Consider the following 27,278-nt stretch of genomic DNA (forward strand, 5'->3'; position numbering starts at 1 on the left):
ATGTGTGATGCAAGCATTGTTATCAATGGTCTTCATTGAGGCAGATCTTCAGTGCTGTAGACATGGGTCTTCAGCCAACAGCTAATATCCTCTCCCTGCATGTGATCCGTATCCCTCTGTAGGAAACAAATGGAGGTTCAGCAGCCCTATGCAAGCACCCTTGCCTGGAATGCAATGCTCTGCAATGCTGCTTTATAAGGAGGCAACATAATCTTCAGGACCTCTAGCTTCCCTGAAAGTTGCAATGCAAGTAGACAGAGTGGTAACCAGGGCATATGGTATGCTTGCCTTGAAGTGATGGGTGCCTGGAATGCACAATATGCACACCCAGGAATTTGAAGCTTTTGACACTCTCCACCATTGTCCCATTGATATAGACGGGTTTATGGGTCCTCATCCTTCCTCTTCCAAAGTCCACAATCAGTTCCTTGGTCTTACTGATATTTAGAGCCAGGTTGATGTGCTGGCACCATTTGGTCAAATTGATCAATCTCACTTCTATACTCTGACTCTTCACCATTTGTAATTCGTCCAAAAATGGTGGTATCGTCGGCAAACTTGAAGATGGAGTTGGCACTGTGTTCGGCTACACAGTCATGAGTGTACAGTGAGTATACAGTGAGTATACAGTGAGTATACAGTGAGTATACAGTGAGTATACAGTGAGTGAAGCAGGGGGCTGAGTACACAGCCTTGAGGTGCTCACGCACTGATGGTTAATGAGGAAGAAGTGCTTTTGTCAATTTGAATAGACTGTGGTCTGTTGATCAGGAAGTCGAGGATCCAGGTGCAGAGAGATGCACAGAGACCTGTACATCTTTGGAGTGTGGCAGGAAACCTGAGCACCTGAAGGACACCCATGTGGATACAGAGAGAACTTACAAACTCCGTACTGGTAGCCCCCATTGTAAGGTCTGAGCTCAGATCTTTGGCGCTGCAAGGCAGCAACTCTACCGCTGCGCCACCATGTCACCCACACGATGTCATGACCAGGATCTTCTTGAGCGCAGGCGATGTCTTGGAGGACTGAAGAGTGGCCAATATTGTTTCTTTATTTAAGAAAGGAGAGAGTCCAGTGAACTGTAGGCCAGCTAGCCTCAAGTCAGTGGTAGGGAAACTACTGTAGGGAATTATTCAAAATAAGGTTCACTCCCATTTGGAAGAGAATGGGCAAAATTGGGAATTTGTCCATTTTGGAGAGCACGTCCATTATGCATGTGTGCGGTATCCTGTCAAAGACTTACTTTTCATATAGGCTGACAAGGCAGATGTCCACCCCTCTGTCCTACGAACTAAGAATTGTACAGCACAGGAACAGGCCCTTCGGCCTACAATGCTTGCATCAAACATGATGCCGGGTTGATGTACGTGATCCATATCCCTCCATTCCCTATACTTCAATATGTCTATCTAAAAGCCTCTTAAATGCAGCTATCATATCTGCCTCCTCCACCACCCCTGGCAAAGTGTTCCAGCCCCCCGCTACTCTCTGTGTGAAAAAAAAACCCCAGCTCTGCACATCTCCAGTAAACTTCTCCTCTCGCCTTATGGCAATGCTCTCTAGTGTTGGACATTTCCACCCTGCGAAAAGATTCCGACTGTCTACCCTATCTATCCCTTTCTTGATTTTAGATTCTAGGTGATGGGTTTGATGTCATAGAAACATGAAGATCTTCCAGCATAGAAAAATGTAATTTGCCTATGATGTTTATGCAGCTAAGAAGGAACTATCTTGCATTTCACCACTCTAATGCATTTTCCAGTCTAATGCTTTTCCAAATACTTTTAAAATCTGGAATGTATTTCTGCCTCAGTCATCCCCAGAAGCAGTGTCTTCCAAATCCTTTAGGTGAATTTTTTTTTCGTAACTGACCCTTAATTCTATAACTCATTAATGCCATTCAACAAATTACAAAATGGATGCATTCCAGGAAAATGTTTAGTTAGGTGGTGCAACGGTAGCATTGTTACCCTCCAGCGCTTGCAGCACTCCGGGTTCGATCCTGACATACCGTTGCTGGCTGTAAGGAGTTTATACGTTCTCCCCGTGACCATGTGAGTTTTCTCCGAGATCTTCGGTTTCCTCCCACATTCCAAGGAGGTACAGGTTTCTAGATTAATTGGCATGGTGTAAATTGTCCCTAGTGTGTGTAGGATAGTGTAAGTGTGCACAGATCGCTGGCCGGTGCGGACTCGATGGGCCGAAGGACCTGTTTCCCCGCTGCATCTCTAAACTGAACTAAACTAAACTTAAATAAAATGTCATGGGCTTAATAAGGCTGAGTGAACTACATTACATTTTATTTGAGATTGTGTATTCCTTTAGGTGGAGAGTGGAGTGCTGTTAATTATAGCAAAAAATATATTTGTAAATCAAAGCCAAGATCCCAATAATGGAATGATCGTAAAAGTTTATATAATCAAACATTTGTATTCAAGGAATATCTGTACTTTAAATCTGTTCCTTCATTAACTTCTCTGCCAAGGGAAATAGGTCACTGGACTCTTAACAATCTTGTAGACTTTGATTTGAGGGCAGATTTAAATGAAACTAGACCAAGTGGACCCATTGGGCCCAAACCTCTCCTGCATTGGTGCAGCACCTTCTCCTCCCCACCTCCCCTCTCCCCTCCCTCCCTCCCTCCCCTCTCCCCTCCCTCCCCTCTCCCCTCCCTCCCTCCCTCCCCTCCCTCCCTCCCCTCTCCCCTCCCTCCCCTCTCCCCTCCCTCCCCTATCCCCTCCCTCCCTCCCCTCTCCCCTCCCTCCCTCCCTCCCCTCTCCCCTCCCTCCCTCCCCTCTCTCCTCCCCTCACCCCTCCCTCCCTCCCCTCTCCTCTCCCTCCCCCTGCCCCCTCCCCTCCTTCCTCCCCTCCTCCTCCGCCCTCCCCTCCCCCTCCCCTCACCCCTCCCTCCACCCCCGTCCTCCCCCATCCCTGGCCCCATCCCCTCCCCCATCCCCACCCCCATCCCCACCCCCATCCCCTCCCCCTTTCCCTCCCCCTTTCCCTCCCCCTTTCCCTCCCCCTTTCCCTCCCCCCACTCCATCCCCCTGAACCCCCCTTATCCTCCCTCCTTCCTCCATCCCCCCCTCCCTCCCCCCTCATCCCTCCCTAGGAGATAGATTTAAACTTTAAAATGTGAATAACTTTAAAAATATAACACCGATTTCAATTAAACCTCTTCCGTTAGCACCAAAGGGATGACGGTGAGTAAGGTGGGCCTAAAATTGTCGTGCTATCGTGTACTGTTTTGGCTGTAGTTCAGGAACAAACAAACAAACAAACGAGACTTTTAGTATATAAGATGAAACAACCCCAGCCTATCCATTGTTTGCTCATAATTGAAAACTGTCAACTCTGACATTCTTTTTAAAGCTTTGAATCAACTTTGAGTATTGTGAGCAGTTCCAATTGCCACATTACAGACAGGATGTACAGGCTTAGGAAAGGGTGCAGAGGAGGTTCACCAGAATGATGCCTGGATTAGAGGGTATTAGCTCCAGTGAGAGGTTGGCCTGACATGGATTATTTTTCCTCCTTTTTTCCTGTAGTACTTTTGCCCAGGCGTGGTATACATTGATTGCATTCTAGATCGAGTTGAAGGTCAAGTGTGTTTAATTGTTCAACGTAACAACAATGGAACAATTAAATTTATATTTGCAGCAGCTTAACAGGCCCATAAATGCAATGCACACAGATAATGAATAATACATTTTCAAAATCAATAAGTAAATAACTGTGATATGAGTACAAATACTGACATCCTAAGTGTAACCAAAGATAGTCCATAGCAGTTCATAGTTGCTTAGTTTAGTGGTGTGATGTTTAAGAGCCTGTTAGTTGTTTGGAAAAAAAGCTATTCTTGAAGCTGGTGGCATAGTTTTCTGACTTGGGGGTAGGGTACTGACATGGATAGAAAATTGGTTGACAGACAGAAAGCAAAGAGTGGGGATAAATGGGTCCCTTTCGGAATGGCAGGCAGTGACCAGTGGGGTACCGCAAGGTTCGGTGCTGGGACCCCAGCTATTTACGATATACATTAATGACTTAGATGAAGGGATTAAAAGTACCATTAGCAAATTTGCAGATGATACTAAGCTGGGGGGTAGTGTGAATTGTGAGGAAGATGCAATAAGGCTGCAGGGTGACTTGGACAGGTTGTGTGAGTGGGCGGATACATGGCAGATGCAGTTTAATGTAGATAAGTGTGAGGTTATTCACTTTGGAAGTAAGAATAGAAAGGCAGATTATTATCTGAATGGTGTCAAGTTAGGAAGAGGGGATGTTCAACGAGATCTGGGTGTCCTAGTGCATCAGTCACTGAAAGGAAGCATGCAGGTACAGCAGGCAGTGAAAAAAGCCAATGGAATGTTGGCCTTCGTAACAAGAGGAGTTGAGTATAGGAGCAAAGAGGTCCTTCTACAGTTGTACCGGGCCCTGGTGAGACCGCACCTGGAGTACTGTGTGCAGTTTTGGTCTCCAAATTTGAGGAAGGATATTCTTGCTATTGAGGGCGTGCAGCGTAGGTTCACTAGGTTGATTCCCGGAATGGCGGGACTGTCGTATGTTGAAAGGCTGGAGCAATTAGGCTTGTATACACTGGAATTTAGAAGGATGAGGGGGGATCTTATTGAAACATATAAGATAATTAGGGGATTGGACACATTAAAGGCAGGAAACATGTTCCCAATGTTGGGGGAGTCCAGAACAAGGGGCCACAGTTTAAGAATAAGGGGTAGGCCATTTAGAACGGAGATGAGGAAGAACTTTTTCAGTCAGAGAGTGGTGAAGGTGTGGAATTCTCTGCCTCAGAAGGCAGTGGAGGCCAGTTCGTTGGATGCTTTCAAGAGAGAGCTGGATAGAGCTCTTAAGGATAGCGGAGTGAGGGGGTATGGGGAGAAGGCAGGAACAGGGTACTGATTGAGAGTGATCAGCCATGATCGCATTGAATGGCGGTGCTGGCTCGAAGGGCTGAATGGCCTACTCCTGCACCTATTGTCTATTGTCTATTGTCTATTGACTCCTCTTCCTTCTTTCCGATGGTAGGAGTGAAATGAGAACATGGCCAGGGTGATGTGGGTCTTTGATATTGGTTGCCTGGTGGGGAGGTCAGTACCTTTGATGGTGTGGTGGTTTAGGTTTAATTTTATTATTGTCATGTGGACTGAATTACAATAAAAAAACATTGTTATACATGCTATCCAATCAAATTAGATAATACTGCAGATAAATACAATCAAGCCAAACTCAAGTACAGTAGGTAGAGCGATGAGAAAGCTACAGAGTGCCGAATATGGTTCTCAGCATTACTGCGTAACAGTTCCAGGGACCAAGTACAATGTACGCAATGAGATGGAGCAGAATCGGACTGTACCCCAGCTCTTGGAAGGACCATTCAAACACATGATAACAGAGGTCAAAAAGCTGTTCCTGAGTCTGGTGATGTACACTTTCAAGCTTCAATATCTTCTGCCTGATGGGAGCTGGGAGAAGAAGAAATGAACGAGTGGGAAAGTCCCAGATTACTTTGTAGATTGAGTCGATGGTGGGTAGTCTGTATGATGGACTGAATGACATCTACAACTCTCTGGAATTACTTATGGCCTTGGGCAGACCGGTTCCCAAACCAAGTTGTGATGCCATCTGACAGTATGCTTCCTATGGTACATCTGTAAAAGTTTGTTAGAATCACTGGACACATGCTAAATTTCCTCAATCTCTTGTCGAAGTCAAGGCATTGGTGTGCCTTCTTGGTCCACCAAGTCCATGCTGACCATTGATCACCGTTCACACTAGTTATATGTCATCCCACTTTCGCATCCACTCCCTAAACACTAGGGGCAGTTTACAGAGGCCAATCAACCTACAAACCCGCACGTATTTGGGATTTGGGAGGAAAGTAGATTACCTGGAGGAAACCCATGTGGTCGCAGGAGAATGTGTTCTTAGTTCCTTAGGTCAGGATCGATCCTGGGCCTCTGGTGCTGTGAGACCGTGTCTCCACCAGCTGTGCCACTGTGCACCCCACTACGCAACGGTGCTGCCCACTTGTCTGATTTAAATCAGCATTGATAATTGACTCCATGTTCATCACAAGCCTCATTGTCCCTGATTTATTTAAGTGCATCCTGTAACTCTTCCACTGTATTAGTTCACATTGTCATAAAAAATGATTATATTTCCTAAACATTTCTTGCTGAACATCACAAATTTACAAAACAATCTGTGCAAAGGTTGGCGCTGCTATTTTGCATCCACTATTTTTGCATTATTCATTGCATATGCTTGTTCTAGTTTTCCTGTTTTTGCTTTGTTTCCCTTGCATGCACAGCCACACCCTGGTCTTCTTGGCCTGGGAAGCCTTAGACGCCTTCACCACTGTACAGTGTTCTTGCATGTAGGTAAACAGCTAACAGCACACAGGACTAACATCGCCTATGTCTATGGTCTCCTTATTTCTTTTAGTGTGCTTCTTCCAAGCTTCCTTCATGGTTTCTTTAACATTCCTTATCTATTACCGGGGTTTCTTTCCGTTTGCGAACAATGTCTATTGTAACTGTTCATTACTTTAACCTGATTTGTCCAAATACATTATTTTATACCCTGTAACATCACTATTTTCTTGCTTACTTCAGTGCTTGTCTTTCTTCAGTGGCCTTATATCTGCTTGTATCATTCCTCATTCTATCCTGCCATTTTAGGGATTTAACATACATTTGAAGATCCCACTATTCTACTTCATTTATCGGTATCTTGCTATTTATTTATTCACTGCTTAAGCTCCAATCTTGTATTTTTTTGACTGATTTGTGCTGATCAAATGCATTATGTATACTTTCTGATTTATTTGTCCTGGCGTATTTTATTGTTTCAGCGAGAACCTTTCACATCAATTATTTGTTAAAAACATAGAATGTCTTAGATCTACTACAATTGGCACTCTCCTACATAAATATTAAACAGAAACCAAATCTTAGTTTTTCCATTTTCCTAAAAGATGTGTCCTTCTCAAGCATTTAAATGTTTAACTTCATTTTATTTAGAAATCGAAATATATGCTCCTTGTTTAACATTGAGAAACCTACTCATTGCATCTTTGCCTTATCTCACTGGATCTCATTTTATTAATCATAAGAGTATTACAATAGTAAATACTCATTTACTATTTTAATGTTCCTATTTCCACATTTGTCTTATCGTCTTTCTTAGTTGTGGTCTTTGCTTTCACTTTGAAGTGACTGCCTTTTAATATCTATCATTTGTTTTCCCCATTATACTTTGTTCTTCCTGATCTTGCCCTTGGGAAAGTTTGGTGACAAGAACAAGCAAAGTACCCAAAATAGACAGCAAGTCAGGTGGCATCTTTGAAGAGAGAAACATATTGAAGCTTGTGTTTTGACTCAGGCTGAGGTTTGAAGTGCAGTTGACAATTCAGGTCAAGGTAAAGTTTTGACTTGGTGAGAGGATCACTGCCTGAGGGTCAGCTTTGCTTGGTAAAAGTATTGTGGCTTGGCTTGGCTCTTGTCCTAGGCTGGTTCACGGTATCAATAATCCGCCCTGCTGAGCAGTGGGACTACGCATTCAGAAGCCTGCTTTGGACTGTAGTAATCTGGAAACTTGGATGCGAATGGCTTAGACCTGAATTAAACTGTTTGGATTCTTCCTAGCAAAGGTTAATAATCTGTAATGTCCATCTTCAGAATTATTTAAAATATCTAAAATATTTTCATTATTACGAATTGAATTTCACCAAAGATGACATTTCTGGATTTCAAATTTAGGCCAACACCTTATCAAGACCAGGAACAAACATTGCGAGAACCAAAAAGATATTTCCCTTTAGGGAAAAAAAGTTACACCTGAAATGAAAGAAATTCATCACATGCACATTCCCCAATTTTTTGTGTTCTTTTGGTTTTTGTCTTTAAATAATCTTAATATTCTATTTTTTTAAATTACAACGTTAATATTAATTATAATATGACACAATTGTAATATTAGTAATCAATATTTTGTGATATATACAAACGTTTTCTCGTGAACATGATCTTGCTGTTAGTTCTTTTTTTCAGTATTATGTTTCTGTTGAAGCATTTTTGTGATTGAACCCCCAGGAGTTAGTCATCTAAACTTGAATAATATGATGAATGCACATCAGACCTCCTTCTGAGCAAAGCTATTTTTGAGAGGCTATCAATAGTTACTTTGTGGAAGCCTTGCTGTGAAGGAGAAGAGAATATCTATCATATATCTTGTCACTTATCTCATGATTTAACTGATCAAGATAGTTTATTTTCCATTGAGACCAACTGCCTTGCAGAGTAGATGCTATCAAGCCTCAAATGAATGTTCTGTGTAGGCTGAGCGTGTAATGTTGATGAGCAGAAGGAAATTATTTTAAAATGTAGGAATTGGAATTGCAAAGTATATTTGTTTTTCTAGTTATGGGGTCTGAGATTTTGTAGCAGGCAGCTTGGACACCATTTTAGATAGATGATATTGTGTTGCTTGGGGCATCCAGCCAGTGTGGGATGTACATCACTCTGGCCCTTTATAAACCACACAGCAGCACATTAGAGTTGCTGCCTTACTGCGCCAGAGACCCAGGTTCGATCCTGACTCCAGGTGCTGTTTGCGCAGAGTTTGTATGTTGGGCCCGTGACCTTTGGGCCCGTTTTCTTCGGGATCTCCGGTTTCCTCCCGCACGCCAAAGATGTACAGGTTTGTAGACTAATTGGCTTGGTATAATTGTAAATTGTCCCTAGTGTGTGCAGGGTAGTGTTAGTGTGTGGGGATCGCTGGTTAGAGTGGACTCGGTTGGCCGAAGGGCCTGTTTCCGCGCTGTATCTCTAAACTAAACACAATGACAATTCCAGTAGGGACTGCAGGGGAAGCCTTATTGCTGGATTGCTGGCTCTACGACTACCTGTGCCACTATGCAACATGTGTTCAACCAATGGCAAATACTTTCAACGAAACAAAAATAATATGGACTGGATGTTCTGGATGGCTGCTGTTAGAACATAGAACAGTACAGCACAGGAACAGGCCCTTCGGCCCACAATGTTTGTGTTGGAAAATAATGCCTAGCTGAACTGATCTCATCTGCCTGCACATGATCCATAACTCTGCACTTCCATGTGCCCATCTAAAAGTCTTTTAAACACAACTGTTGTGTCTTCCTCCACCACCACCCCTGGCAATGTATTCCAGGCTCCCACCATCCTCTGTATAAAAAACCATGCCCGCACATCTCCATTAAACTTTCCCCATCTCACCTTATAACTGTGCCCTCTAGTGTTGGACATTTGAACTCTGGGGAAAATGATTCTGACAGTCTACCCTATCTATGCCACTCATAATTTTATATACTTCTACCAATTCTCCCCTCAACCTCTGATATTCCAGAGAAAACAATCCAAGTTTATTCAACCCTGTGGCTGAAACCATGTACTCCAGGCAGCATTCTAGTAAATCTCCTCTGCGCCTTCTCCAAAGCCTCCACATCTTTCCTGTAATGGGGCGACCAGAACTGCACTCAATACTCCAAATACTGCATCAATACTCCAAATCTTTTGAGATATCTGTTCTCGGACATCAATACCAAGATCCCAAAGAAGGATAATAGAACTGACATCTGTTCTCCAATGTCCCATCCGTTGCTGCCTACTCTAACGATTCTTGCTTCTATCTTGTCTTTGGGTGTTGTCTGGGTGTGTTTCCACTGGGTGCTTGAGTTTCACATAACCCAGAGATATACTTGTAGATTAATTAGTGACTGTAAATCACCCCTTAGTAGCAATTGCAATCAAGGGAGGTTGAGGGGGAGTAGAATGCAGGGAAAATGAGAGAAGGAATGGAAGCTATGAGTTCCACTGGGAGCCAATGCCACTCGAACAGCTGAATGGTTTCTTTCTCCCCCGCAATAAGTACAAAATGTGCCGTCAACTTCAAATAAGTACTGGCAGAATTCCAAAAGTCTTCTCCACACCCTTCCCATTGTTGGTGAACATGTTACTTATTATATTATGATTTGAATAACAGGAAAAGGTTATTATTTTCAACTAGATATTTACGAGGATGCCAGGACTAGAGGGTCTGAGTTATTGGGATAGGTTGAATAGGCTGGGACTCTGTTCCTTGGAGTGCAGGAGGATGAGGGGTGATCTTATTGAGGTGTATAAAATAATGAGAGGAATAGATCGGGTAGATGCACAGTCTCTTGCCCAGAGTAGGCGAATCGAGGACCAGAGGACATAGGTTTAAGGTGAAGGGGAAAAGATTTAATAGGAATCTGAGGGGTAACTTTTTCACACAAAGTGTGGTGGGTATATGAAACAAGCTGGCAGAGGAGGTAGTTGACGCAGGGACTATCCCAATGTTTAAGAAACAGTTAGACAGGTACATGGATAGGACAGGTTTGGAGGGATATGGGCCAAACACAGGGAGGTGGGACTAGTGTAGCTGGAACATGTTGGCCGGTGTGGGCAAGTCGGGTCGAAGAGCCTGTTTCCACACTCCATGACTCTATATTTGCAATTGTTAGTGAAATAGAAAATACCCTTAAACACAGACACTGAGTTGATGATGTGTGTCTGATTCCAATCAGTCAGATTGGTTTGATGCAAATGAACAAAATGAAACTAGGTATTTTAGAACTTTAATTAACATAGTCCCATAAAAACATAATAATCTCAGAAAGATCTTTATTTCAGATGTTTTTACATTTGGAACAGATTATTAGTTTGAGAATTTGTACGAAGCCTACAGCAATTGCAGGATAAAGAATGTAAAGTAATGCAGCTTTCATGATATAAATAATAATTCCACTTCTCTGGAACTGACCTGTTATTTTTTAACATTATTCAGCAGTTCACTCCTTTAATTAAAAGGCATATCAGCAGCAATATACTGTTTGCTTTGTGGTGCTTTCAAAGACTAATTCATTAAATAGGTGCATTTCAGCTCTGTACAATTTATTTTTTAGCATGTTTAATTTGCAAAACAAAAGTATTTAATTAACAAAGCAAAGCTAAAATATAGCTTGAAGATAGACACAAAATTGCAGGAGATTGTTAATTGCAGACTGCAGAAGGGTCTCGACCCAAAAAGTCACCCATTCCTTCTCCCCAGAGATGCTGCCTGTCCAGCAGTGTTACTCCAGCATTTTGTGTCTACCTTTGATTTAAACCAGCATCTGCAGTTCTTTCTTTCTAAAATATAGCTTGGTGTTTAGTCCTTTAGTGAATCTATTCACATTTAATAAGCTATTAGCATTTTTATATATTTAAGGATAGTATACAAGTACAATTTCATTATGTCGCTATAGATTATTTATTTAGATCTGTATTTGTCTCATTTCAAAATAAACTTTTGGCTGCAGTCATTGCCTTTCTAAAATCATTTTTATCATTGTATAATATTTGACCATACTCTTGTCTCTTCTTTACATATTGCAGATTTCAATATCCTTATTTCTAATGCAGTTTGGTCTTGTCTAGCATTGTTTTATTCTTGTCAGTGAGTCACAAATTATTTGACAAAACATCTCTAATTCGGTTTACTCCAGCAACTGATGGTTAAATCATTGAAATAATAAGTTTAAACTTAGCGTAAACATTCAAAGAAATTACACATTTCATATCAGATGTTTCTATTCAACTGTTGTTGTTCTTTAATATCATCATGAATTTCTTCTCATTGGATCATTAACCTTTTTCAAAAGCCCAGCCCTCCAGTGAATGAGTTTAATTTGAACCACATGCTCAACACTTTCAATCATAGCTGTGTACCCTGGGCACATTGATGTTTGCTCAACTTTCCAACCTATTTTCCTGTGCTTCCTTCCTGTGGAGGAACAAGTTAAAAAAAATCTGTGAGTCAGTGTGTGTTGGTTTGCTTACTCTTTAAAAAGTTGTATTATCAAAGCTCTTCCTTCAGGCATAACTCATTTACTTCATGAACAGGAGAGCTTGTGATCCATTTGTAATGGTGGCCGCTTGTTCACTGTTGGCAATGGAAACAGAAATTGTTTATGGAAAGCTGATTTGTTTATCGTCGTGGAAACTTCATTCAACAACACCTCTGAGCTAATTTTTTACCAGGTTAAGATATAATCATTTAATATGGCATGTTTAATTCACTAAATATGTCTAGCCTAGATATTTAAATGTGTTGCTATGTGTTTGAAAATGTATGTTTCTTAGAGTGGAAAGTGGAATACTTTGACTTCTGGATCCTTTTGTGCATTGCACATATTTGATTGGTGACTTCTTGTCATGAATTGCATTGGTATTGATAATCCTTTTTCTTTGACTGGATAGCACGCAAACAAAATCTTTTTACAGTACCTCGGTGCACGTGATAATAGTAAGTTAAAGTAAACTAGTGTGGACTCGATGGGCCAAAGGGCCTGTTTCCACCCTGTATCTCTAAACAAAAATACACTAGATTGGTCATGCTTGTTTGGAGCATTAGAAACAGAAAGTTGATTTGTGCTGTGCAATGTTTGTTTCTGTAGACTCTCAACATCATGATTTAAAGTGGGCCTCGCTCTGGTTGTTCCCGGCCCATCACTGGGAACCTAACTAGGGTGGGCCCTCTTTAATTTATTTACTTAGCTCCCCCCTCCACCTTTATCCCTAGTGATTGCTTCAAATACAAAATTTTGTTCTACCCTCTAACCTACCACTTTAAACAAAATCCCTGCATAGAAAAACTGCAGGGCTAGAAATCTGAAATTAAATGTCATTGGAATGGAACCACTCATCAGATCTGGCAGCGTCTGGGGTAAGACAAATAGTTGAAGTTTCAATCAAAGATAATAGAGCAGAGCAAGATAGACCACTCGACCCTAAAAATTGTGGTATGTCATGGCGCCATTTTAGTAGGCAGAAACTTGTAGAAACATTTTAAAAGAAAAATAACAAAAATCTGTGAATTGATAGATTAGATATATTCTGTATTTTTATGGTGTCATCACACATACTGTTCTCCCAAAACACTGATTACACTGCGAGAGGCATAACGGACGGTGGGTTTTGCCTACTAAAATGGCTCCTTTGCGTACTACACTTCAGTATAGGTGATTTCGACGGAGTGGTCTATCTTGCTCTGGTCTATTATCTTTGGTTTCAACTCTGATATCCTTAACTATAGGATGGGGTTCTCCCAGTAGATTAGTGCTGATGGCAGACGGTAGATGTGGTAGATACGTTGGTGAGCTTGAGAATCATTTGTGGCCAATAGAACTGAATAAAGTATGTGTGTAAATGCTACTGATGGCAAATGTCACATGTCACAGTCCCATGTAAGAACACAGCCAAAAAAAACAACCACAAAGGTGATTTAGTTGCTTCTGGAAGTGGCTGAAGATATGAGACATTGGTAAGCTCGGGCAAGAATTTGTATGAGCACCTGGGGAAAACCTAGTTAAAATCAATGTCACAAATTTTATAGATTTACCAATTTGACGCATGCTGCCCGGGTCAAGTGGAAATACTAAATATGTTCAGGCTAAACACAGTGGCAAAAATGTGCAATTAACGATCCTTTAAGGTCGTGCATTACAGGACTGTTTAATTTAGGATTGACCGATGAGGTGACTTAAATCAGTGGACATTTATTGGAGTGCTTTGGGTGGTTCCCAGGATAGAGGGACATCTTTAAAATTTAGAACGTTGCTCGCAAAAGAAAGAGAGCAGCTGGGGGAATTTAGTGGGTCAGGCTGCATCTGTGGAAGGAAATGGACAGACAATTTTTTGGGTTGAGATCCTTCATCAAGACTGAAAGAATAGAGAAGTAGTGGCCGCTAGCCACAGGCCTTAAGTCTGAAAAATAACTTTCCATCATGACCCTCTGGTTCCTTTCATGAAGCCAATTCTGTACCCAGTCAGCTAGCTCCCCCTGGATCCCACACAATCTTACTTTTAAGAGCAGCCTACCATGCAGAACCTTCTCAAAGGCCTTGAAGTCCATGTAGACCTTTACACTTACCATCCTGCCCTCGTTAACCATCTCATTTACCTCTTCAAAAATACACAATAAAATTTGTGAGACATAATCTATACAAAACTCTGCTGACTATCCTTAGAAATAGTGGAAGCATTGGAGATCATTTTTCAATGTTCTATAGATTCAGGATCAGTTCCTGTGGATTGGAGGATAGCAAATGTTATCCCACTTTTTAAGAAAGGAGGGAGAGAGAAAACGGGTAATTATAGACCAGTTAGTCTGACATCAGTGGTGGGGAAGATGCTGGAGTCAATTATAAAAGACGAAATTGCTGAGCATTTGGATAGCAGTAACAGGATCATTCCGAGTCAGCATGGATTTACGAAGGGGAAATCATGCTTGACAAATCTACTGGAATTTTTTGAGGATGTAACTAGGGGAGAGTCAGTGGATGTGGTGTACCTCGACTTTCAGAAAGCCTTCGACAAGGTCCCACATAGGAGATTAGTGGGCAAAATTAGGGCACATGGTATTGGGGGTAGGGTACTGACATGGATAGAAAATTGGTTGACAGACAGAAAGCAAAGAGTGGGGATAAATGGGTCCCTTTCGGAATGGGAGGCAGTGACCAGTGGGGTACCGCAAGGTTCGGTGCTGGGACCCCAGCTATTTACGATATACATTAATGACTTAGACGAAGGGATTAAAAGTACCATTAGCAAATTTGCAGATGATACTAAGCTGGGGGGTAGTGTGAATTGTGAGGAAGATGCAATAAGGCTGCAGGGTGACTTGGACAGGTTGTGTGAGTGGGCGGATACATGGCAGATGCAGTTTAATGTAGATAAGTGTGAGGTTATTCACTTTGGAAGTAAGAATAGAAAGGCAGATTATTATCTGAATGGTGTCAAGTTAGGAGGAGGGGGAGTTCAACGAGATCTGGGTGTCCTAGTGCATCAGTCAATGAAAGGAAGCATGCAGGTACAGCAGGCAGTGAAGAAAACCAATGGAATGTTGGCCTTCATAACAAGAGGAGTTGAGTATAGGAGCAAAGAGGTCCTTCTACAGTTGTACCGGGCCCTGGTGAGACCGCACCTGGAGTACTGTGTGCAGTTTTGATCTCCAAATTTGAGGAAGGATATTCTTGCTATGGAGGGCGTGCAGCGTAGGTTCACTAGGTTAATTCCCGGAATGGCGGGACTGTCGTATGTTGAAAGGCTGGAGCGATTGGGCTTGTATACACTGGAATTTAGAAGGATGAGGGGGATCTTATTGAAACATATAAGATAATTAGGGGATTGGACACATTAGAGGCAGGAAACATGTTCCCAATGTTGGGGGAGTCCAGAACAAGGGGCCACAGTTTAAGAATAAGGGGTAGGCCATTTAGAACGGAGATGAGGAAGAACTTTTTCAGTCAGAGAGTGGTGAAGGTGTGGAATTCTCTGCCTCAGAAGGCAGTGGAGGCCAGTTCGTTGGATGCTTTCAAGAGAGAGCTGGATAGAGCTCTTAAGGATAGCGGAGTGAGGGGGTATGGGGAGAAGGCAGGAACGGGGTACTGATTGAGAGTGATCAGCCATGATCGCATTGAATGGCAGTGCTGGCTCGAAGGGCTGAATGGCCTACTCCTGCACCTATTGTCTATTGTCTTAATCATCCCGTCTTTCCAAATGCATTTTTCCCCTGCTATACTTAATAACTGTGGATTCTTCAGGATGGACTGAAGGATGTAGGTGATAAGGCTGCAGATTCTGGAATCGGGAAGATGAAGAATGGAACTGAGGTGGGGTAATGGCTGGTGGGAACAACAAAGAGAGGGGAGGGATCAGCAGGAGGGGATTGAGATTCAGTTGTTGGGATTAAATGAAACCGTGATAGGGGGCTGGGGAAAAGGTGGTGTGGTGTCATGTCCCCTTTAAGATCGCTCCTCTTCTGGCCACAGGTAAACGAGCCACAGCCATGTCCAATTAAGGGTCATTGTGGACCAATTAATCTAATCCCAGCAATCCAGTCCAGAGGGGAAAAGAACAGAGGAAGCTGTAAGGATGCTTCTCGACCCTTTATTTTTGTCTCTAGAAATAAAGCCATTGGGTGAGTTCACCTTGCTGTGTCCTCCAGGGTATTCATTATTGATCCGGCATCATGACCGATGCCACAGTGGGAAGGAAGAATGAGATGAAGTTGGAGCATGCGCATGTGAATTGTTATGGAATCTGGAAGGGTAGTTTAGTTTGTTGGACAGATGTGAGGGAGGCGGTGCAGGGACAAGTGTTACACACCCTTTGGTCCTATATGAGGCAGTTTCACTTGAGCGCAATCTTGAGCTGCAAGCCATGAACAAGCACAAATAGAATAGTAATGATGGTACGGTCATTGTCTTTGAGTATTAGATTTGGTGGGAAGCCACATCAGTGTAAAAGGCAGGAGACCCTGTTGAACAGATTATCGGAACTGGTTGGCCTTTGTCCTTTCAAAACCGCGTACTGTTTCATAAGTCATAGGGTGAAGCATTTTATGTTTAAAAATCATTTGAACAGATACCTGGACGGTAGGTTTAGTGGTATATGGGCCAAACGCAGGCAGATGGGACTAGTGTAAATGGGGCATGTTGGTCGGCATAGGCAGGTTGGGCCGAAGGATGTTTCCATGCTGTGTGACTCCTTGGTAGTTTCTGTACAAAAACAGAAAATGTTGACAGCACTGAGGGTCGGGCAGTATCAATGAAAAGAGAAATATTCAATGTTTTGACCAGACCCTTCTTTTGAAATTGAAAAGGCCAAGGAAATTCAATGTGGAAATTTTATTATAATGCCTTTGCACAGAAAATGTTACATGTTATTGTTGTACAATTTGTGGCAAGATTATGCAACAGGTTCGCTGGGGAACCATGCAAACAGATAATGGGACGCAGAAACAGGACTGTTTTGTAGCGACCATAGAGAGTGGTCCTAGTAGTCGAACCCTCAGATTGGCCAGCAAGGTCACGTGTGGGTACGACCGTAGGGATTGGTCCAGAGAGCGACACCGCTGATTGGACAGCGTTGTCATGTGCGCTTTTGGCACCCGAAAAGAGTCAGTTCGGAGACGTCTTCGAAGAGAACAGTTAGTTTTAATGATTGTCTGTAATCTTGTTAAGAAAACTTTGTAATCGAATATTGCTGTCGCAATAAACTTCTTCAACAAAGAACAAGTTTCCAGACTCGCCATATTGGTGACCCCGACGTGATCTGGGCGATCACCGACCATGAACGAACACGACGCCCCGTTGTTGGCTGCTGCGCCCGACACACCGCAGCTAAGCGCGGTCAGCGTTCACCTTCCGTCGTTTTGGACACATCAACCACAATCTTGGTTTGTCCACACCGAAGCCCAGTTTCACTTAAGAAACATCTCGGCAGATGCGACGAAATACTACTACCTCGTCAGCGCTCTATCGCCGGAGACAACCACACGTGTGATGCGGTTAATCGTAAACCCTCCCGCGGAAGACAAGTACGAGGCCATGAAGGCACAGTTACTACGAACCTTCGGGTTCAATAGGCATGACTGAGCTAAGAAACTTCTGCACCTACCGGATCTCGGAGATCGGCTGCCGTCCGTTCTCATGGCTGAGATGTTAATGCTAGCAGGTGAACATACGGATTGCCTCATGTTCGAGCAGGCATTCCGAGAGAAGCTTCCCGAAGATGTCAAACTTATGCTCACGGATTGTTCTTTTAAGGACCCCGTGGCATTTGCAGAAAAAGCTGATGCGCTCAAGATGGCGCCGCGTCTCCCGCCATTTCTCCAAAAGCCCGCCAAAAGGATCCGCACAAGTGCGGCTGGTGCTATTACCATCTACGATGTGGTGGAGAATCCCGCAACTGCCGCTCACCTTGTACCTTCTCGGGAAATGCCTCGGCCGATCGTACATAGGGGCAGTTACGATTGGCCAGAACCGACGCCTCTACGTCCGATACCGATTCACGGACACAGAATTTTTGGTGGACACGGGAGCCATTGTCAGTATAGTACCGCCGACCGACCTTGAGACCAGATCGGGTAAGACAGGTCCTACCCTCATCGCGGTTAATGGCAGCCCCATCCGCACATTTGGTACGCGGAAGATGTCCCTGGTTTTAGGCCTCCGCACGTATGAATGGCCATTCATTATAGCAGACGTCAGCCAAGCGATCCTAGGCGCAGATTTTCTCTGGGCCTTTTCACTGGTCCCCGACGTCCGCGGTAACGACCTCCGACCCTCCGCCAGCAATGAGCCCGTCGCTCCGACAACCGCCACCCCGCCCAGCCCAACCCAACCGTCCAGGCCGTCGTCGCGGCCCCCGACTCGTATGCTGAGATCCTGGCGGAGTTTCCAGAGCTGCTCATCCAGCGTTTAGACGCCCTTTTGGCCAAGCACAGCGTTGTCCACCACATCCGCACCAAGGGCCCCCCGTTTTCGCTCGGGCTGGCGGTGGCGCGGGAGGAATTTAGGAAGATGGAGGAAATGGGAATTGTCCATCAGTCTTACAGCACGTGGGCCTCGCCGTTGCATATGGTCTCCAAAGCATCTGGGGGGTGGAGACCATGTGGCGATTATCGGCGTCTCAACGCTGTCACCACGGCTGATCGCTACCCCATACCGCACCTGCAGGATTTCTCGTCTGGGCTGGAAGGTGCCGTGGTGTTCTCCAAGATCGATTTGGTGCGGGGATACCACCAGATTCCTGTGCGGCCGAAGGACATACCAAAAACTGCCACGATCACTCCGTTTGGGTTGTTCGAATGGTTGCGCATGCCTTTCGGTTTAATGAACGCGGCACAGGCTTTCCAGCGACTGATGGACCGTGTGGGTCGGGGTTTACCTTTTGTGTTTATTTATTTAGATGACATCCTGGTCGCCAGCCCCTCAGTGCAGGAACACCTGGTCCACTTGCGGACTGTATTCCAGCAGCTCCAAGACCACGGGCTCATCATCCAACCCTCCAAGTGTCAATTCGGCCTATCTTCTCTCGATTTTTTAGGGCACAGAATCACCCCTGCCGGTGTCACCCCTTTGCCCGAGTAGGTGGAGGCTATCCGTGCATTTCCCTCACCCACCACAGTGAAAGGTCTGCAGGAGTTCGTAGGCATGGTTAACTTCTACCATAGGTTCGTCCCGGCAGCTGCGCGGGTCATGCGCCCGCTCTTCCAGTGCCTTGCGGGTAAACCTGTAGAGTTGATATGGTCCCCGGCCGCGGAGTCGGCTTTTGCAGCAGCTAAGGCGGCTTTGGCAGACGCCACCATGTTGGTCCACCCGAGCGCCTCCGCCCCCACGTCCCTGACGGTTGATGCGTCTGACGTGGCGGTGGGTGGGGTTTTGGAGCAGCAGGTCGGTGCCCTTTGGCAGCCCTTGGCGTTTTTCAGCTGGCATCTGAGTTCGGCTGAGCTGAAGTATAGCGCCTTTGACCGAGAGCTTCTGGCCCTCTATTTAGCTGTTTATCATTTCAGGTATTTCCTTGATGGCCGCCCATTCGTGGCCTTTACAGACCATAAACCATTAACTTTTGCTTTTTCCAAATTGTCCGACCCATGGTCGGCCCGCCAGCAGCGGCACCTGCCTGCCATCTCCGAGTTTACCACCGATGTCCGTCATGTCGCGGGTAAGCTTAATGCCGTTGCTGACGCCCTGTCTCGGCCTGCTTTTCCCCCATTTCGGCGGTGGACTGCGAGGTGGATCCCCAGGAGCTTGCGGAGGCACAGCTTCTGGCGGATACCGCCTCGGTATACCAGTCCACCACTTCGGGGTTGAAGTTGGCTCAGGTAGCCTGCGGGCCAGAAGGCACAAAAGTCTGGTGTGATGTTTCCCTTCCCCGTCCCAGGCCGGTAGTGCCGCCCTCCCTTCAACGCCGGGTTTTCGATGCCATTCACGGGCTGGTGCACCCGTCCATCCGCTCCACCTCTACCTTAGTAGCCGCTCGGTTTGTGTGGCATGGCCTGCGTAAACAGGTAGCTGTTTGGGCTCGTTCCTGCATTCCCTGCCAGACCGCTAAAGTCCAGCGCCATGTCCAGCCCCCGGTACAGGAGTTTGAGGTCCCAGCGGACTGTTTTTTCCACATTCACGTGGATTTAGTCGGGCCCTTGCCTTCCTCCCGGGGCTACACCCATCTCCTCACGGTGGTGGATCGGTTCACCCGGTGGCCAGAGGCTTTCCCATTGTCAGATACCTCTGCTGCCTCTTGTACCAGGACTTTGGCCCTCCATTGGGTGGCACGTTTCGGAGTTCCGGCTGTTATTACCACTGACAGGGGGCCACAGTTCACTTCGACCCTCTGGGCCACGCTAGCAGAGCTGTACGGTTCCCCGTTACAACACACCACAGCGTACCACCCCCAGGCTAATGGGCTTGTGGAGAGGTTCCACCGTCAACTCAAGGCGGCCCTCAGTGCGAGGCTAGAAGGCCCGGACTGGGTAGACCAACTTCCCTGGGTCCTTCTGGGCATCCGGACTGCTCCTAAGCAGGATCTCGGTGCTTCATCCGCGGAGCTAGTATATGGCTCGCCACTTCGAGTACCCGGGGATTTGCTTCCGGACCCCTCCGGCCAGCTGCCTCCAGTCCCGTCAGTCTTAGCATCGCTCCGGGCACGCGTGGGTTCCCTGGCCCCGGTTCCGACTTCACGTCATGGGTGTACTATGGTACACGAACCGACTGCCCTGAAGGACTGTGAGTTTGTATTTCTGCGTAAGGATGCCCATCGTTCCCCGTTGCAGAGGGTCTATGAAGGGCCGTTCTGGGTTTTGTGTAAGGGGACGGTCACCTTCACCTTAGTCGTGGGCGGCAGGAGTGAGCTCGTCTCGGTGTCCAGGCTTAAACCTGCGCACTTGGATCCGGACTGCCCGGTCCTGGCCGGCCAACCACCTCGGAGAGGCCGGCCTCCGGCAGTTCCGATCAGTCCAGGACCCCCCGCTCCGGCAGTTCCACCAAGTCCGGAATCCCCTGCTCCTGTGGTTCAGGTTGCCCCTCTCCTTACTCGTTCTGGTCGCGAAATCCGGCTCCCTGCTAGGTTCCGTACCTCGGGTTCTGGGGGGGGGGGGGCAAGTTTCCAGACTCGCCATAGTTTAATGTTAAATGAATCTAGTTTGCGTAATTCTGCAAATCACATCATGCAGCTGATTAACTGTACAGATTAATTTGTTCCTAAATGAAATATAGATATTTATTTGTCCTTTCTCTCAAATTTTATTTTCAGCAGTAATTAAAGACATAAATATTTTCTTTGTGACTTACGATTTTTAATTGCCAAATGCTCTTTGGATGTCTGAATAATGGAAGGAAAATTGATCATTTTACAATGATGAACAAAATCCTTTCACAAATTTGTCTGATTTATGGATTTTTTTTTCCCCAGAAGAGTTGTATTCCTGGAAATTGTGGTTTTGTGTAAATTGTAAATTGAAAAGGCCAGGGAAATTCAATGTGGAAATGTTATTAAATTTAATTATCAATTTATTTGCACATACCTTTGCACAGAAAATGTTACATTTGTTATAATGAAAAAATGAGTTGTAATTTGAGGACATATCATTTGTAATGATAGCAAAAGCTTTCATAGTTTTTCAAAGTTTCATGCATCGAGGATTCCTTGCGTATCTTTTACTGTAGCTATCTGCGTTAAGTTTAAGTAATTTGGGAGTTGATTTTTTTTATAATGAATTTTTACATCCGTCTGATTTTTTTTCTCACAGTTTGTGTTTTATACCTGCAAGGTGTTGGGAACAAAGAATGGAGAGAGGTATGTTATTGATGCAATTATTTTAATATCAATGTAAACTCTAGATTAAATTTGATTTATTATAGTAAACTGATTAAGTTTTAGGGGCAATTCCTCTGGTTGGTGTTACAATTAGTTTGACATTAAGGGCAGTAGTGTGGCACAACTGGTGGAACTGCTGTCTCACAGTGCCAGAGACCTGGGTTTGAACCTGACCTGTAGTGCTGTTTGAGTTTGCGCATTCTCCCTTTGACCTTTAGTGTTTCCTCCAGGAGCCCCATTACCATCCCACATCCCAAATACATGTGGGTTTGCACGTTAATTGGCCTCTGTAAATTAGCCCTAGCAGGGAGTGGATGAGAAAGTGGGATAACACAGAACTAGTGTGAACAGGTGATCAATGGTTTGTGGAGGCTCAAAGGCCTGTTTCCAAGCTCTAACTCTAAACTATAAGTTTATTGCTTTTAATAACCTTTCATGAGAGGGAATATTTGCCATTCTCCAACAGTCATAAGACATGGGAGTAGAACTAGGCCATTCACTCATTGAGTCTGCTTTGGACTTTAGAGATACAGCATGGAAAAAGGCCCTTGGCCCACTAAGTCTACTCTGATGAGCGTTCACCCCAAATACTAATACTATCCTACACTCCAAGGACAATTTTACACCTTACCAAAGCTACTTAACCTACAAACCTATAAGTCTTTGGAGTGTGGGAAAGAATGGGAGCACCCAATGAAAACCTACACGGTCACAAGGAGAACATAGAAACTCTGTACAGACAGCACCTATAATCGGGATTGAACCTGTTCTCTGACGCTGTAAGGCAGCACATCTACCTCTGTGTCACTGCCATTCAATCATGGCTGATCTATTTTCCCTCTCAACCCCATTCTCCTGCCTTCTCCCTGTTACCTTTGACACCCTTACTAATCAAGAACATATCAACATCTGTTTTAAAAATACCCATGGCTTGGCATCTGTGGCAATTAATTCCACACACTCACCACACACTGGCTAAAGAAATTCCTCCTCATCTCCAGTATAAAGGTGCGTCCTTTTATTCTGATTGCAAGAAAATGATTTTGAGACACGCTCCAAAGATTGCCATAGCCCAATATGGATTTAATCATTGTTGTGAGTTTCCACCAACTGTGCTTGTTTGAATTTGTAAAAATTGGGCCTTTGAGGTGCAAGGATAAAAGTTAGCATATTTTGAAAGGTTTTGTACTTGTTTCAGGATATTAATAAATATCTTGTTTAAAATGGACTGAATAAATTATTCCGGTCTATTTATGTTACTGTTGAGATAATACTTAAAAATCTCTAAATTTCACTAACATCATGCTTAATTTCAAGTTAAATCTAGTTTTTAATTAACCTCCACCTTTTGTGATCAGCATGAATTGTTTCATATTTAATGTTTAATGTATAATTTTAACAGGCTGTAAAATCCAAAGTGCACTACAAACATTTCTTGAAATTGTCAATTTTTTCACTGGAAGAAAAGTATGGTTCAAAATTAAACTTATGAACTCAGTACGTGCTCTTTATTCAGTGTTCTTGTGCTTCAATCTGTCTTGCACCACTTCATATTTATTATCATTTGCCATGTTGAATATGTCAGCAGTGAATTTATGGCACAACTTTATAAAATATATATTTTTCAACAGTATGGAAGAACAGAAGCTATCGACAATACTTTGAATCCAGACTTTGTGAGAAAATTTCTTCTTGATTACTTCTTTGAAGAGCGTCAGAATCTTCGATTTGATTTGTACGTAAATATGTTATGAAGCAAATGTGCATTTTATTGTTATAACAAGCAGACCCCGCCACCTCTAACAGGCATTTAATAAATGTGCCGATTCTCATGTTAGTAGGCCAAATATATAAATTAAATGTGAAAGCTTATTTGTTCAATTTGCAAACCTATTTTTTTCATTATATTAATCATTGTTTCATTTTCTTGCAATGCCAATCATTTCAAGGATATCAAAATCCAATGTATTTTCAGATATCCCCTTCACATGAGGCAACGTGCCAATTCTAATGCTATGTGATGCCTCGTAAGGGATCCTGGCAAATAAGTACTGACAAAATATTGTAACATTGGTCCAGAACATACCCAGAAAAATGTCGTCTCTCTGGTCACTCATTTAGAAAGGATGTGAGGGTTATGTTGAGAGGGCAGAAGAAATGTGCAAGAATAGTTTCAGGAATGAGCGAGACGTGTTGGGGGAAAAGATTGATTCTTTTTACAGTGAAAAGGCTTGACATGAGATGTACTAAGCATTAAAATCGTGGACTACACAAATTAAATAAAACCTGATCCCTTGGTGGGAATGTTGAGAAGCAACATAGAGATGAACGGTAAAGGCAACATGAAAGAAACTATTTTTGCATTCCCTAATTAACATCTGGATTGAATTGTTAGACCAAATGGTGGGATTTGATTGTATTGTGGCTTTCAAAAGGGAATTAGATTTGTTCATTAAACAAACAATTGCAGGACTGCGTGGAAAAGGAGTGGTTGGAACAAGCCACATTGCTCTTACATTTGTTGCCCCTAACACAAAGGACATAATCAGTCCACCTGTGCTACTCTAATTCTCTGATGTTTTAACATTTCAATTAATGTAACCATATAACCCTTAGTTTGTGTAGTCTCTCCTTATAGTTCAACTCTTGAGAATTTAGACTGCACTCCCTCCAGGATCATGTATCCTTTCTAAAGATATGTCAGCTGGAACTGTTCCAGGGCTTTGTTTAGCAATAGACCAATTTTGATCCTCCTTTTAGTGTTCTACAGATATCAATCCAGATTTTTATTGTCATGGGTACCGCAATACAGTGAAAATCTTGTTCTGCATCTATCCAGTCAAATCATACCATGTATGATATGTCCACTTCTGGAACAGCACGCAGAAAGTCATCATGTTCCATTGTAATATTGCCACCTCTAAGATATTGGATTCTATTTGTCATTTTGATAGTTATTTTTAACTTGTCCATTTAGCATTACAAACTAACTGTGCAGATCTCTTAGCCCCTCGTAATTACATCCGCAGATTTGTCATAGATTCCTTTATGTATTGTTTTTTGATTGTAGGTTAGTACTTGACCAGATGTGCCTTGAACCTTGGCTATCCAACTCATTTGGCAATAGCAAATCCAGTGAGCAACAGTGGCACTTAACATTTGGAGACCAGAACACTAAAATTGGATTTGGAGTAAATTACTAATTGATCTAATTTAAAATTGAATGTTATTTTCATCTGAATTGCACGTTGCATTTGTCTAATTTTTGTAATTTTTAAACTCCGTTGCATTCAAAGATGCAACTTTTACATATTTCTACACTAAAAAATAGTTTTTCTATTTTAGTGAAATATTTTATTTTAGGACTTCTTCTGTATCAAATTTAATACGTTTTACAAAGATATGGTGTACAATAATGAGAGAATTAATTTGTTGAGCTATTTCTTAGATCTGTGTATATTTACTACTTGTGTCATGCATAATGAGTCTGACGGTTTGTTTCTTTAAGGTATGTTATGTAATATCACACATTGATCATGAATATTCTAAGCTAAGGCAATTTGGGATTATTAATAGAATATAATTTTCAGTTTGCATGCTTGTGGTGCATTGAATTCATATTCTTAAGAACATTTTTTGAACCGCTGCAAATTGTCTATTGGGAACAAAATCTGAAGACGTGGACGAATGCATAATGGCGATAGAATATCAATGTTACGGGTACACGATATTTTCTCAATGATGTTCCATGAAATGTAAATCTGATTGCTTGGTAATTTCTGTTGACTGTGACCAGTTGAGAAAAATTGGGTACTTTTTTTTTAGCACTGCCTCTGATCAGTTCAGTTCTCACTGTTGGAGCTCTCTCTTCAGTTGCTGACTGTACGCTGGAAAAACACAGCACAGTCGAATGGTATGATTTCCAAAAGTGAGAGTGAGGCATGGGGCGATAGGAATCTTTGAGGCTGGAGTAGCATGGTCAAGAGTATTTGATCCACTGGTGCTGGAGGACATGCCATGGTGGTAGCTAAGAAGTCACTTCTTCAAACGAGTTTTGTTGTAGTCTCTGGCTATGATGGAAAAGGTGTTGGAGCACGCCATCTGGTGTTTGTTCACCATGGCATGCTCCAGTGCTAGCTGAACATCTGCCTGAGGTGGGATGTAGGCCAGGGTCATGCTGTCAGAGGTGAATTCCCTTGGTAGTTAAAAGGGGCTGCACCACTGCAAGATGTTATAGGTGTGGAGAACAGGAATTGGACAAGACCGTGCTGTCTGAGCACCGTGAAGAGTTTACCCGAAGCCAATAGCTGCCAGCTTTCATCTTACCCAATGACGCCGTTTGATCAACTGTGCCCCCATGCACACACGTAAATATTGAGCTGCCAGGATAATCCAGAGATTGCCAGCGTTGCCTTTTCAAGCCCCAAAGCTGAGCTGCCAGGATTAGTCTGGGGCTGCCAGTGCCTCCACTCACGGCACAGGTAAACTGCAGGGAGATCACCACACCTCCTCCAGGACAAGCCCAAATTCACCAGCATCATTGCACATGCACCCTGACAACAAGGGAGAGTGCCCCCATGTGGTCCTGGATTTCCTTGTCACTGTAAATAAAACATATCATGTAAGTTCACTCTTGTGCGAATGTTAGTTCAGTCATTGCCGAATCCTGCTTCAACTTCATTGATACAGGGTGGAGAAATTTGGGTAAGCCATGGGTAAGCCATGTCTCGGAAACATAGTCAACAATATTCCCTCGCATCCCATGCGAAGCAAATTTGTTCTGAGGTGCTCCATCTTATTTTCTCGGGATAGTTTTGGCCAGTGGGATCATAAGGGAGAGACGGTGCTGTCCATTATGCCTCATTCCTACTAGCAGCCCACCTCAATGACTGGGTTTCCAGGCACAATGGTGGCGGCCCTGGCTGTTCCAGGTACTGTACTTGCTGTTTATGCAGGTTGTGAGGTCGGTCATACCCCTGCTGACCGGGATCCCTTTGCCGTTGGGAACTCTATTGCCATTGCTAGGTCAGAACAACACTAATCCATTTAAATGGACTTGCAGCCTGTCTCTTTTAGATGAAATAGTTCAAAACAACCACAATAGGTTTTACAAAGTGATTACCCCAAGAACATCTCACCTAAAAGAACAAGGGCAGCTAGTTGCGTAGTGTTTCAACTTGGAAAATTGTGGCCATTTCTTGATCACTTGGCCAGAATTCTGGAACTGAATGCACTATGGGGGCATCATTACCACAAGGGTCAAGGATACCAGTGACCCAAGAGTACAACTTGCATTGAGATTTAGTTTTATCTTGGCATTGTGGCGGCTCCCAAGGGTCAGGCCACTCCCATATCGAACCTTCCAGCACGGTGATGGACAGGTCCGGGGGCGGCTCCCAGCTGCAGAGATAATCCGGGGGCGGCTCCCAGCTACACAGTTAAGTAGCAAGGATTTTGGCGCGATGCCAGTCTTCAGTCTCTCACTGAAGCGGAGAGTAGTGTGCTGTGTTCATTAAAGCCTCTCGAGAATTTGCCTGGCTCCTCGCCTTCATTCC

At 43.8% G+C, this 27,278-nt stretch overlaps 1 protein-coding gene across 4 annotated transcripts in view; it reads left to right on the top strand.

The window, feature by feature from the left end:
• LOC144604959 (copine-8) overlaps positions 1–27,278 on the top strand; it is a 193,991-nt gene that overhangs the window by 50,995 nt on the left and 115,718 nt on the right. For all 4 annotated transcript variants that reach the window (XM_078419884.1, XM_078419881.1, XM_078419883.1 and 1 more), the window contains exons 3-4: positions 21,656–21,702; positions 23,355–23,458. In XM_078419884.1, coding sequence (XP_078276010.1) covers positions 21,656–21,702; positions 23,355–23,458 — 151 coding nt within the window. The remainder of the gene's footprint in view (positions 1–21,655; positions 21,703–23,354; positions 23,459–27,278) is intronic.

Source organism: Rhinoraja longicauda, chromosome 23 (genome assembly GCF_053455715.1).
Source record: "Rhinoraja longicauda isolate Sanriku21f chromosome 23, sRhiLon1.1, whole genome shotgun sequence".
Lineage (NCBI taxonomy): Eukaryota > Metazoa > Chordata > Chondrichthyes > Rajiformes > Arhynchobatidae > Rhinoraja > Rhinoraja longicauda.